Genomic DNA, 14,383 nt, shown 5'->3' with positions numbered 1-14,383 from the left:
ACAAAACCCCCAACATTTTCTAGTTCTCCAATTTCTTTCTTTTAAATCTAGACATGCGTTCGACATGTCAAAGTTAAGAGAAGTCCCAACCCTGGCAGTCTGATAGCCATGTTTCCAGAACAAGCCCCGCACAACCCCCTCCCCCAACATATTGCAGACATCCCATACAAAGGGGAAGAGTCTCACTATTTCCCTATTAATAGCCCAGATTTCACGTACACGTTGCCTTTTGCCCTGAATGGTAAAACTGGTGGACTTTTCTGCATGCTTACCACGTGCTGGGCGCTATGCTAGGTGCTAGAAATATATCCTCCTATTTAATCATCACAAGAATGAATGGGTGCGTTTCATCATTATTCTATCAGGGAGAAAAGAGAAGCTGAGAGAAGTTAAATAGCTTGTGCCCAAGGTCTCAGACACAACAAGTCAATGCTACAAGGCTCCTCTCATGTGGTGCTGTCTCCACAGTAAGCAGAAGAAAGGGCTCAGAAGCTCCAAAAGGTAGCTGTGTGCTGCCCTCCTGAGACATCCGTTCTCATCAGATCACGCTGGTGGTCCACCAAGATGGTGAGGGCCACAGTCAACTCCTGACTTGTTGCCTGCCTAAAAACCCAGCAAAAATGAACTTCCGCATCCATCCTGTGCTCACTAAGAACTGGAGAATGGACTGCCACAACTGTCCAGAGCAGCCAGTGGGTTGGCAGGCAAGGACCACCCTATCCTAGTTATAGAGACATCATGAACTCGGGTCCACAAAGACACTGGAAAGGCCAGGGACGGAAGCTTAACCTGGCAAGAAGTGCCAGCCTCCAATTCCCTCTGCTGGTGGCCTTCAGACGTCAGACGCCAGTCTCGGAACAGAAAGTGAAAGGCAGCTGGGGCGAGGCCTGGACGCTCCACCAGCAGCTGGGCCCTGATAAGCACCTTCTCAGTTAGAGGCAACGAAGTGCTTCTTGTTGAGTGACAGGTGGCTGGGGTTATTACTTTTGCTTTCAGAAAGCTCAAAAAAGAGAATGTGAGTTTACGTTGCCCCCAAAGAGGGAGAAGGTTGAATATCAAGAGCAAAGGTCTCAGCAGACAGTCGGGAGGCAAGAAAAGGGGTCTGTGGTTGAGAACTGTGCCCTTTTCATTCCCTGCCAGAAAGCTCTCTCCCCACCTCACCCCCTGCAATCCTTTCTGGGGTTTAAGAGTTTGGATGTAGGAATCACAGTGTACTTGTGATATTTCCAACATTTATTAGAGACCATTTATTTTACTACACTTTCTCTCTTTTTTTATTGAGATATAATCGATATATAACATTATACTAGTTTCAGTTTATAACATAATGATGTGTATATTATGAAATCATCACCTAATCTAGTTAACATCTGTCACCTCACATGGCTACAGATTTTTCTTGTGATGAGAACTTTTAAGATCTACTCTTAGCAACTTTCAAATATACAGTGAAGTACTATTAACCACAGTCACCACGCTGTACATTACATCTCCAAGACTTCACTTATTTTATAACTAGAAATGTGCACCTTTTGACCCCCTTCACTCATTTTGCCCACCCTCCCATCCGCCTCATCCCATCCCCTCCTCTGGCAACCACCCATTTGAGTTGGCGGCTTTTTTGTTTGTTAAAGTCCATATACAAGTGAGATCATATGGTATTTGTCCTCGTCTGACTTATTTCACTTAGCATAATGCCTTCGAGGTTCATCCATGTTGATGCAAATGGCAGAATTTCCTTCATTTTCATGGCTGAATAACATTCCATTATTAATTTTCCTTATCCATTCATCCACTGATGGACACTTAGGTTGTTTCCATGTCTTGGCTATTGTAAACAATGCTGCAGTAAACATGGGGGTGCAGATAACTTTTCAAATTAGAATTAGATAAATACCCAGAAGTGAAATTCCTGGACCACACGGTAGTTCTATTTGTAATATTTTTAGGAACCCCCATACTGTTTTCCATAGTGGTTGCGTCAATTTACACTCCCACCAACAGTGCACGAGGGTTCCCTTTCTCCACATTCTCACCAATATTTGTTGTTACTTATCTTTTTGATAACACTCATTCTGAGACATGAGGTGACTGACACCTCACTGTAGTTTTGAATCACACTATATTGTAATATTTGGCAATAATACTGACCATTTGTTTTAATATACTTTCTCTCGTTCTTACGTTGAAAATGTAGAAACTTTGAGACCAAGGGAATTATTTCCAGCTTTCTCTTTTCACATTCTTGGGAATTTATTTACTCTTTACAATGATACTGACTATGTTATTTTCTGTAGCACTTTTTTTTATCTGGCTTAAGGCATTTATATACAGTAGTGAAAAATATACATATCCTGATGTGTATCTAATGATTAATTTTAAATGCCTTACTGTGAAGTCTGCTTATCTCCTTAAGAAAAAAAAAATCGCAGATGAGCTCACTGCATCTTGGGAATCCTCCGAACTCAGAGTGAAAGAGGAGCTGGTCAGAATATGGCTAAGAGGTAGGACACAATTAAGTCCTGACGCGCTGGTCCTTAGAGAGCCCCCCTAAGGCAACTTGACCTATCTTTTCTGCCTGCATATCAGTAAAATTTTCCCTCTGAGCCAAGAGGGTAAAGAGAATGAAGAAACAATGCAAACCCACCTCAGGGAAGATGAATGCGCAGTTAATTTAAGTAAAATCAACACTTTGTTCATCTTCTACTATTGTAAGCAATCAAAAACATGTAAAATGGCTTTATCACAACTGACCCTTTCCTGAAACTGAATTCTTTTGGTTCTAACTTTGAGGTGTCCATCAAGGCTTCAAACATGCTATTTCTAAGAATGTACTTCTCATTCTATCTTATCAGTGATGCTCTATTAATTGAAAAACCCAGTAGTATGTGGGTGCTTGATGATTTTCCAGCCAGAGGCAGTGTGGGAGCAAGTTTCTTCATACCTTTGCAGGTTACAACTTTATTCTCAGAGCTAACCCTCCAGAAGGCAGGGGGAAGAAAAGTTAGGGAAAAAATGCACTTGCCTAGAGAATAGCATTAGATGTCAGTTTTCTCTTAAAGTCCTATAACAACATCTCTTTGCCCTTATTCTCGTGGATGCATAATTTTCTTTTTCATCCAAGAGATGATGTCCTCACTGAGGGATGAGGCCATGACCTCCTATCCTTGTATGAGGAAACGGCATGAACAAAGGAAAAAAGTTTCTGCCCTGAAGGTGATATACTGAACTGAGGGTGGGCGGGGCACTAAACAAATGGCGGTGAAGGTGTTTTCAAGGCCACGGTTTTCATGATAGACCACACAATATAATCCTGGGAAGGAGGTGGGGAAGGGATGGAATACAGGTTCCTGTGGGGCAGAAGAACTGATTAGGTCAAGGAAGGATTATTTCTAAGTACAAGTTCATTAACAACCTTTGTGCCTATTTTTCTTTTTTGGAATATAGATGCCATGGAAGTTGGTGAGTAGGGTTTGAAACCACAAGGCACCAAGAGTCTATTGCAGGGACAGCCGGGTTTGCGGAGGTCTGAGCTTCTTCCTTCAGGGTGCTGAGACCCGACAGGTCTTCGCATCAGCTGCAATCCGGGGAAGCACTATTTCCCCTGCTGTTTGCTGCTCAAACCCTCCCTCGGGACTGAGCAGCTCCTCCCAGCAATAGGGACTGCTAACAGCAGACAGCCCTCAGACGGCCAATGTTTTCAGCTGTCTTTGGAACTCTCTCTCCAAAGAAGCTGCCTTTCCCCAGGCCACGCCATCCGTGCAGGGGCAGTCAACAGCCAATGACTGGCCAATATGAGGAGATAAAGGCCTGGCCGCCCACCCCAAGCTGGAATAACTCTCCAGGCCATCCCAGCTCTAGGGCTCCTCATGGGGTCTGAAGCCTCCACTGAGGCGGCACTGCAGCCCAGTTCTCCCTCTGCCCAAACCTACACCCTTTCTTTCCAGCAGGTGTTTCCCCCAGGAGCACGTGGGGAGGAGACTGCCACACACCAGCCTCCCGCCCGAGAATCCACTTTGCAGGGCACCCAGCCTGCACATGCGCCTGAGTGCCCCGAACCATCACCGTCCGACACGAGGCTACTTCTCCGCCACTCACCAGATTTGGGGTTGCAGAGCACAGGGGGGCTGCTGCTGAGGGTGGGGCTGCTGCTGAAGTAGCCGCTGCTCCCGCAGCTGCTCATGCTGCTCCTCCGCACGGCCGACACGATCTTGATCTCCTTGCTGGGGCTGACTGTGCGGGCCGAGAACACACACAGTCACGGAGGGTGGCGGGCGGTCTGGCATCCCCAGGGCTCACAGCGGCCAGGGACAGGGAGGCGGGTCACAGGCGCCAGAATAAAGCACTCTGGCCTTGGAGTCAGGAAAGCAAGGGTTTGAGTGGCAGCTCTGCCACTTACTGATAGTCCAGCCCCGGGCCATTCCCTTCTGTTTTCTGAGCCTCAGTTTCCCCAACTATAAAGTGGGAAGAACAATGCCATTTCATAGGACTGGTGCAGGGAGTGGATTATATAAAGATTTGAAAGTACTCAGCTACATAAAATATTATGTTAGGAAACTACCCAGCCGGGCTAAGCTGGAAGGATGTAAATTAAGCGCTGGTGAGACACTTCATGAATTAATGGTGATATTAAGTGCTTCCTGATTGAATACTAAATCATGAATCACCCAGAGCTACAGAAGGAGGGGGTTAAAATACAGAGCACAACTTCAGGCTTTGAAGGCGTATGGGAGGCAGCAGCTTCAGTGGTCTGGTCTCTTCCTCTCTGCCGTATGGCTCTCAGTATGAGGAGAACAAGGTATATGATGGGATGAAAGAAGCCATGGAGAGGACTCCACTCAGTGCCTGGGAGGCACAAAGTCAGTGCTGGCTTATATGGTGACCACGGTTACTGTAGCCTCCTTCACATCATCGACACGTGTTCGCATCTGTCAGACCCCCTTAAGAACAGTGAGGATGTGAATGGTTCCTCTGCATTTGCAGGAGACTGCAACCTTAAGGACACACAACTGTGTGCCTCTAAGCACAGGCTTAGGCTTCTGACCCTTGGCTGGTGTTTACTTTCCCAGAGCAGCTCTTGGTTTATTCTCTCCTCCATCCCAGCTGTGTCTGAGGAAACTGGGATGCAGAAGGCTGGGGAGCAGACAGTACAGTAGAAGCACTGGAGTGAGACACAGCTGGCGTGAGACCCAGCACTCTCTAGCGGTGTAACCGTGAGTAAGCCACCCAATTGCTCGATGCCTCAGTTTCTTCACCGAGAAAGTGGAGATAAGAAAAGTCTTTCCCCGTAGAGTAACAGTGAGAATTAAACGAGAAATTCAAGCAGGCGAGCCTGACTCCGAGCCAGTGGCACAGAAAGTTCTCAGTACATCTAGCTGTCAGTATTCTCATGGTCACCTCCTATTCGTAACCAAGAAACACGTTTTCATTTTGCCCTGGGTTTCAGGTTAAGCCCAGAAGCGCCAAACCTTAGGCCAACCAGTTTCTTGAGTCAAGGTCAAGTTTTCAGAAGAAATTACCCTGTGAAGCACCTCCCCCTCTTACACAGAATGACACATCACGTGCACTTTTTTGGGATGAGTGGGGTTATCTTTGTCACGGTTAATTATACGGGACTGTCTGACCTTACACATAACAGCCCCGGGCTGCCGCGCTTCCTGGGTTCCGGTGTCTGCTCTTCACAGTTTTGATGTGTTCTGTGTGGTAGACTGAAAATCAGTTGCCTTTTAGCTGTACATGCTCTCAGAAGTCTTTATTCATCCCTAAAATACATAGCTAGCTTTTCACTGCTGTGATTTAGAAAACTGGATAATTATAGATATGTAAGAACTATTTGTAAATGAAAAGTAAGTAAGGTATGAGTGAGAGCTTGAACGGTCCTCTGTAATTCAAATACATGATATTGTAAAACAGACTTCATAGCACCAAAGTTGATTGCCCAGGAACAATTTCATTGTGTATGTGTGTCTGTGTGTGTGTGTGTGTTCTTTGGGGTCAGGGGTATGCTTCTTGTTTATAAATAAATAAAAATTTTCTGGAGAGCAGAATGGCACAAAGGTGAGTTACTACTATGCTATTTCTCAAAAGACAGATGCATGTGATCAAACAAATGGGACTGACATACCTGACATAAAACTGGTGGATTTCCGATTGTCATGGCTCTGTTTCCTCAGGCAGAAGGGGCTGTCATGAGTTTCCTGGGAGGAGGGGGATTTCTCATTGAGCAGCTCCATCAGTCTTCGCCTCCGCCGGAAGTTCATTCTGAACTGGTAGAGGAGATTGCTGTCCACAAACGGGTGCTTGTTGGACACTGGGGAGAACAAACAACGGATGAGGACTGTCTGGCATCCTGGTGCCTGAAGACCCCAGCCAACAGGGGCAAAAGTTTTCAGAAAGAGTTGAGTTTCACAGATGTCACAGTCCACACACGGTTTCAGATTCTTTCCACGTTCCCTGCACTTAAAAATTCTGCTAACCAGTTCCACTGGAGGAACTTGGCCTGACCTTACCCGCAATCTATGTTATACTCTTCCTGGTGTTGTCCTGGCTCCTACTTTACCTCCATCAGAGCATTTATCACACCGCTTTCTCATTGTCCATTGACTTCTCTGACTTTCCCACTAAACTCTAGGCTTTTGCGGGCAGTGATCATGGCTTCATTTAGTCATGTGTCCCCAGTGCCCAGCACAGTGCTTGTCCCATAGCAACACAGCCATTCATTTTTTTTAACTTTTCATTTTGGAATAACTATAGACCCACAGAGAGTTGCAAAAATAATATAGAGACCGCATAGCATGTGATTCCATTCATGTGAAAAATCCAGAATAAGGAAATCTATAGAGACAGAGTAGATTGGTGGGTACCAGGGGCTGGAGAGGTCTAGTGGGTAGGGAGTGTTAACTAAAGTGTGGGGTTCCTTTCTGAGGTGGTGAAATGGTCTAAAATTGACTGTGGTGACGACTGCACAGATCTGTGACTATGCTAAAAACTCAGTGACTTGTACACTTTAATATGAGTGAATGGTAGGCTATATGAACTGTATCTCCCTAAAGCTGCTGGAAAGACCAACAGCAATAAGAAATAGTACAGAGAGTCCCTGTGTACCCTTCATCCAGACACTTATGGAAATAACTGAAGTACAGATCAGACCAGGACATCGACATTAGGACAATCTATAGACCTTATTCAGATTTTACCAGTTTTTATGTGTACTCCTTACATGTGTGTGTCTTTTTATGCAATTTTATCACATGTATAGATCACTGTAACCAACACCACACTCAAGGCACTGAACTATTACATCAAGACAAAGAAACTCCCTCACGCTAACCCCTGACATCCTCCCACTCCAAGTCCTTCACATCTGGCAACCGCTAGAATGTTCTCCACCTCTATAATGTTATCACTTAGAGAATTCTGTATAAATGGAATCAAACAGTATGTGGCTGTTGAAGACTGATGTTTAATGAATGAAAAGCTATCCAGAGAAAGGCTGAGCAGTTCCTAAGGAAAGTCTGCACTTCAGAATACCTAACCCTGCCAGGCTGTCAACCCCAAATCAGTAGTAACAACAGCTAACCTTCATAAAGCACTTCCTATGAATTCAGCACTCTTTAAATGCTATTGGCATGCATTCATTCCTTTCATTATAACAACAGCCTGGGATACACTTACTGTTATTTTCTTCCATATTTTTTTGATGAAGAAACTGAAGCCCAGAGAGATTAGTTAAGACCCAAAGAAGACAGTAAATGGCAGAGGGAGAAACAGAACTACAGTGTGTCACTCCAGAGTTCAAGTTTCAAATTACTTCTCTCGACTGCCTCTGAGAACCAACTCCTGTGCTTGTTTAGGCTCTCAAAAAGAACTGAAATAATGTTACATAAAACTGCAGATGTACGGGTACCAGACTGAATTTACACCCAGTTCTGCATGACCACTTATATCTCAGGGATTTATCATGGTCTGTTTGCAACTTCAGTTTTATGCTCTGCGTTCACGAATCGTGGAGTTGTGGAACAGTCAAGACATCACACCCCTAGAGCCAAGTTTCTAGGTCATTTTTGTCTCTGGGAAGTAGCCAGGAATTCTGCAAACTGGCCAGCATCAAGCTGAAGTCTCAAACAACCCCCCAGAATTCAAAATACTTGATAGACTTCACCAAAAAAAAAAAAATAGCACATGAGAAGAAGCTCAATTTCATTAGTTAATATGAAATGCACATTTTAAAAAACCAGAATTATTTATCTATGTTGAGTATAAACAAGGCTGGCAAATACTAAATTTGATGGAGAGGAATATTCCACCTTTCATTCATTATTTAAATACTGACTCATTCTTCTTCATTTATACTATGAATACCTAGAGGTCAATCATCACTGCTCTTGAGAGCTAGAACTGCAAAGGGAAATTATATAGCACATTCTTGCCCTCGATAAACTTACAGTCTAGCAAAGGTAATAAAACAAGTTCACATGTAACTATAGTACCAAAGGGAAATTTCAAATATCTCAAAGGAATTAAATGTAAACTGCTATGGAAATTCAGAAGAGAGATTATTTTAAGCCTGTGGGTGAAGAGTCAGCCCATCAGGGTTTAATAAAAGCCTCCGTGTCCACTGATTGCCATCTCTAGCCCACCCTGCTGAAGTCTGTCATAATTATACCATCCACTTAACTACATGCCACTGTACTAACTGTACAAGTAATATGCAATGCCATCCTCACCACCACTCTGTAAGGTAGACAGAGCCATTATCTTATTTTCACAGTGCAAGAATTGAGACTTAAGTTAGTTCAGGCCACACAACTATTGCTTCTGAACCCAAAGCACTGTGTTTACCTAGAAATACAGGCCACAAGAGCTTGGGAAAGACTCTAAACTTATAGCAAAACATCATCTTATCCAACACTCACTCCCAAGTTCATCACAGAATTCATCTTTATTTTCTTTCCGTTGTCCATACACCTAGCCCTAGGCAGTCTTTTGGGGACGCTTACCATGCTGTGGTGTAATATGGGTTTATCTGTTTAGAAGCAGGGGAGGAGCACATCTATTTTCCCAAATAAGTCACTCGTCTCAAAAGCCCAGGCTGGGACTTCATCATTTCTGGCATCCTCAAATCTTGGACTACTAGTGTTTGGCTCAGAGTAGGGGCTTGGTACATGGCTAGACGTGAATCGCCAGTGGTAGGTAGTCAAAGAGATAAGGAGCCGGTCCAGAATACAGCTGACTTTGAACTATTCAGTGGCTAGTTTATGCAGCAGGTCTCCCCATATCAACCTGTGGGCTCATGGTATGTCGTGAAGAGCGTGCTGGGACACGGGGAAATTGCAATGTTAAGGACAATGCATTTAGTTTTTCCCAAAACTGAGTCTATTTCATTTAAAGGCTTTCCTTTATTCTGATATTATATCATCACAACTTTTTTTGTTGTTCACTCATCTATCCATTTAATTCAACAAACATTTATTGAGTGAGACTGACTAAATGTCAGATCATTTTCTTGTCCACAGTTTCATGAAGTGATGGCAACAATAGAAGGTTTTTTTTCCTTTAAGTATTCATTCTTGGCAAACTTTTTGTTTTGGGACTATGAAATTCAAAATTCTATAAACCACGAGGAAAACAATCTAATACAACGTATTAAGAATCATATTAACCCTTTTATCAATAACGTTAACTGGTTCAACCGCCTCCACAGGTGTTTCACAAACAGCATCACATTCCTTCTAAGTCAACACCAGCAAATGCAGTGTAGGGTTGCAACTGTATTTATCACCCACATTTGCTAATGAATAATTTTTCTGGTTACGTGACTATCAGAGTCTCAGAAAGGTGGGTCCCTATGAAGAGAGTACACACTGCCAACATTTAACCTAATACTTCATATGGGTGTTTCAGTCTTTAAATGGTGATACAACTAGTCACTTTGGCTAATGAATGACGTTGGCCACAAAGACAAACACATTTAATTCAGTGATCGTTCTGCATGTTCTTAGTAAATAACACACTCTTGCATTCAGGAGGTGCTAAATGCACCTTGGACCAAAAGATAAGCCAGTTACACTTTGATATGATATCTCCAAATAGTGGCTCTTTTGTGGACAGTCAAATTTTTACATCAATTTCCTACATCAGGAAGAGGGTATAGCTCAAGCAGTAGAGTGCACGCTTAGCATGTGTGAGAAATTATATAACAAACTCCCAATATCCCCAATACCTCCTCTAATAAACAAACAAAAACAAACCTAATTACCTCCCCATCCAAAAGATAAATAAAATAAAAATAAATTTACTATACCACTCCATTCAAGAATACTATAATAAAATTTTGTAGGTAAGTTACTTATTTCTTTTCTGAGTGTATTGTGATTTTTTAAATCCTCAAGGTGACTTTGGCAACAGTGTCTTAAATTATAACCTGAAAATATATAGCACTGTGTATGAACTTAATGCCTACTGTTTTGTCTTTGTACAGTGAATTACACAAAACACTGGCTTTGGTATAAATCAATCCAGAAAAGCATTCTGAATCTAAACAACTTCCATAACAGATAAAAGTACTTTAAAAATATTTTTAAATTGAAGAGGAAATCTGACTAAGTTAATCTCCTTAGGCTTTAAGAGTCTGGCTGTGCCAGAGTTAAATTCACCCCCATTCTCCACCTCCCCAGCTCTACGCCACCTATACCTAAAAGGGTAAACCTACTGTCTAGGATAAGATACAAGGATTAAGTTTAAATAGTCCTTACTCATCACATTCTCTCTCTAATAGTGTAGACGACCTTCAACATGACCAATCAGGGAAACAAGAACTGGATGAGACGCTAGAAAAGCCATGTTAAGCATGACGCCTAGAAGATTGTGACAAGTCAACAAACTGCACTTTTGTTATTTTACAACCAGTGTTGCTGTTTTTCTGTTAACCATCATTTGCTGATGATATATTGCCATTTGGCTTATGGAAATTCAATTCATGAGACACTACATTTAATGCTCCACTTCAATTTTTGTTCTCTCTTTTTTTTTTTGACGTATACTCAATTTACAATATTGTGTTAATTTCTGCTGTACAGCATAGTGATTCACTTATTCATATATATGTGTTTCTTTTTCACATTCTTTTTCATTATTGGCCATGACAAGGTATTGCATATAGTTCCCTGTGCTCTACAGTAGGACCTTGCTGTTTATCTATTTTATATATAGTAGTTAGTGTCTGCAAATCCCGAACTCTCAATTTATCCCTTCCTACCCTCTTTCCCACTTCAATTTTCAAGGACTTATTTGGCTTTTGTGCCTCGGGAGCTGCCACACTCTGTGCAGTGAAGGTCTCCATGTGTTCCTCCTCCAGCTGTGGGGTTGGCACGGATGGAGTCAAATTCTTCTCTCAAAATAGAGAAGTGACAATTATGCAATTGTTGCTTGCATTGTTTTTAAAGAATTATTTTGCTGTTAAAAGGGTTCTTTTTCTCCTCCCTCTCTTTAGAAGTGTAATAACACAAACACTGAGTTTCATATATTTGCTGTTCATGAGTGCAGCCCTAGGTGTAACACAGGTAGTCGCAGTTATAAAAGCTGAGGGTGCAGGTGGACAGCCATGTTACAGCATCAATCCATCACACATAACATCGCTCATCTATTTAACCAGCTGAGCACCCAGTAAGCGTCAGGCACCATCCCAGCTATCTCAGCATGCCGATGGGACCATGACACCTTCACCTGCTCATCCTGCCCATCAACACCAAAGTCTGCTAGATGAGACATCGTTTTGTATTGGAACAAAACACTGAAGTTGGGACTTTACTGAAAACTCTCTTAAGCTGAATAACTTTTAGAAAATAGTATCACACAATGAAAAGCAAAGCTTCTAGGGTCAGATGAACCCAGTTTTGCTCCGAGTTCTACCACCTTTACGAGCTGAGTGATTTGGGCAGCTTACTAAATGTAAGCTTCAAACTTTTTGCATAGTTTTGCTGTGAAGACGAAATGGGATAACTTACTTAAGAGACTTGGAATGGAATCTGATATATGGTGTTTTAAGTGTTTTTTTTAGACTCCTAAAGACTGACTACAGCCTTCGGTCTCCTAAGTTCTTGCAAATAACCCACTTCTTTTGTCTTTTCTGCCCCTCTTTCAAAGAACACTTTGCCCAGCTCCCACGAGCAGTTCCATCACCTTTCACTTGTGAAAAATAAAAAATTTAAGCAGAGATCCAGTTCAAGTTTGGCAAGTATCCCATGAGAAGATATTTGAATCTCAAAAGTCAAAGAAAAGCAAGAAGGAAAGGAGTGAGTTAAGACACAGGAAGTTTTAAGAAGTAATTAGATTAAGAAAGCCAAAGATTTCTTTTTCACAGCCATCAATTACGTAGGTAGAGTCTCAAGAAATAAAAATGGCTAAATGACTTGTAGTTTATATTCCAGACAGTGAAATGCATTGATTCTTTCTACATTTTAACACGACATTTTTCATATTAAATACAAAAATCATCTGCTATGGTATGTGCAGCTGAACTGTAATAATTCTACCTAATAAAACTGAAAAAGGAGAAAAAAAAATCATCTGCTATGTAAGCAAGTTGCTCTTTGTTAAACACAGAAAAAATAACCTAAAATCTAGGGGGAAAAAAATTAAAGAGAAGGAAGGAAAAATCAAGGACGAGAACAGTGATTGGTGTCTCTAAATCTCGAGGTCATTCAATTCTTCATTTCTCAGATCCCAGTGTTCACAGGACCTTTAGATTATAGTAAATGCTGTGACATATGTAATTTAACAAATTTCGTCCTCTGCTCCTTGAGGAGATATATTTTTTAAGAGGTGTACATCAGCATTGTTTGCAACTACACAAACATGGAACCAAGACTGATGTCTAGCAATAGAGGAAGAGTTGACTGAATTGCCCCTTGAGAATACGAATCTCTGAACAGGAAGAAGAGACAACGTTCAAAGGTTACCCGCAGTATCTAATATTCTCGTTGTGCTCTTAACACAGCTGTAATTGAAAACTGACATTTTTTTATACATCCAATTTATAATCTCTGGGACTTTCCAAGCCTTCCTTTTTGCATTGGTGGAATTCTCTAGGGGCACAAGGGGCTTGGCTTGGCTTAGTATTAAACGAGAATAAAACAGAAGGAAAAGCAGGCATAGCCAGAAAGCCGAAGCAATGTAAATACAAACTGATCGTATTGTTTAGGAAAGTGGGGGAGCTGCAGAAGCACTAAACTCACGATGTTGATATTTGGTAAAAGAGAACAGACCCCTATTATTCTCTGCAGGCCTTTACTTTCCAGGAAGCACGAAGGAAACATGATGGAGGCTACCGAAAGAACAAAGTGACGTAGCTCAGATAGATTTTTTTCCCTCGGTGAACAATGTGGCTACATTTTTTTGCCCTTATAAATTATTAGGATGATTTTAGCAAAGACACTTTTAAAAGCGGGTTATCTGAAAGAAGGAACATTGGCTTCTATTCCACTCACGCACATAGTCTAAAGATGAATATGAAAACTCATCATCTCAAGCCCTGCAAGCTCGGCTGAATATAAAAGACATTTTAAGCTACTTATCTAGTTGGAGGGAGGGAGGTCACATACTTTCTTCCATCCTTGAAATGTGTGCTGGCAGATGACATAACACAACAGACATCATGAAATAAGCAACTGAATCCGGCAGTGTGATAAGGAAAGAAGGTAACAAGGTGGGGGTTGGGGGGGTGCAGAGAAGAATGTGCAGATATCAACTGTTTCTTGGTTAGCACTTCATCAGAACTTTTCAAAAGTTTCAGAGTTTAGAAGAGTCAAAAGAGGGCTTCAACAGACAGAGGGGAAAAGATAATGATTATTATAAAGAGGAAGAAGAAAGCCCTGCAAAGGATGCAGTTAAGGGGGCCATGACTACAACTGTAAGCTGATGTCAAAGCTAAAACTCTTCAAGGTCACCTTATACAGATGGAAGACCCTCACCAGCTGCCATGATTAACACCCGTACCCCCGTGACTTTCCACAGCCGCGGACGTGGGTGTGGCTCACCTCTTCGCCCAGTGTACAAAGGTGGGGGAAGCATCACTCTGGGCCATCCAGGGTGTCACCCTGCCCACTGCTGGCTCCATTTTCTCTTGCTTTCCTTTTTATATCCAAATCATCCTTCTATCCCCTTCTAAGAAGATCATTTGGCAACTACAGACATTGCTTAAGAGTACGGACAAACTTCAAGGCTTAACAGGTGGCAGATCTAGTCCTCAGTCAGACTCAGTGTTCCTAAAAGGCAAATAATTTTATTAAAATAAAAAATAATGAAATACGAAAAAAACAAAAACATAGAAGGCAAATAAATTCTGTGTGTGAAAATGCTGCACCTTCCCTGCCAACGAAAGCTT

The 14,383-nt window shown here is 42.1% G+C and overlaps 1 protein-coding gene across 2 annotated transcripts in view; it reads right to left on the bottom strand.

Annotated features, from left to right (window-relative positions):
• The window catches only part of DEPTOR (DEP domain containing MTOR interacting protein), a 130,065-nt gene that overhangs the window by 40,216 nt on the left and 75,466 nt on the right, over positions 1 to 14,383 (bottom strand). For both annotated transcript variants that reach the window (XM_006211424.4, XM_031691286.2), the window contains exons 5-6: positions 6,125 to 6,310; positions 4,099 to 4,233 (exon numbers count right to left, since the gene is read on the bottom strand). In XM_006211424.4, the coding sequence (XP_006211486.1) occupies positions 4,099 to 4,233; positions 6,125 to 6,310 (321 nt within the window). The remainder of the gene's footprint in view (positions 1 to 4,098; positions 4,234 to 6,124; positions 6,311 to 14,383) is intronic.

Source organism: Vicugna pacos, chromosome 25 (genome assembly GCF_048564905.1).
Source record: "Vicugna pacos chromosome 25, VicPac4, whole genome shotgun sequence".
Taxonomy (NCBI): Eukaryota; Metazoa; Chordata; class Mammalia; order Artiodactyla; family Camelidae; genus Vicugna; species Vicugna pacos.
The sequence above is the reverse complement of the archived record's forward strand: the minus strand, read 5'-3'. Positions and strand labels throughout refer to the sequence as shown.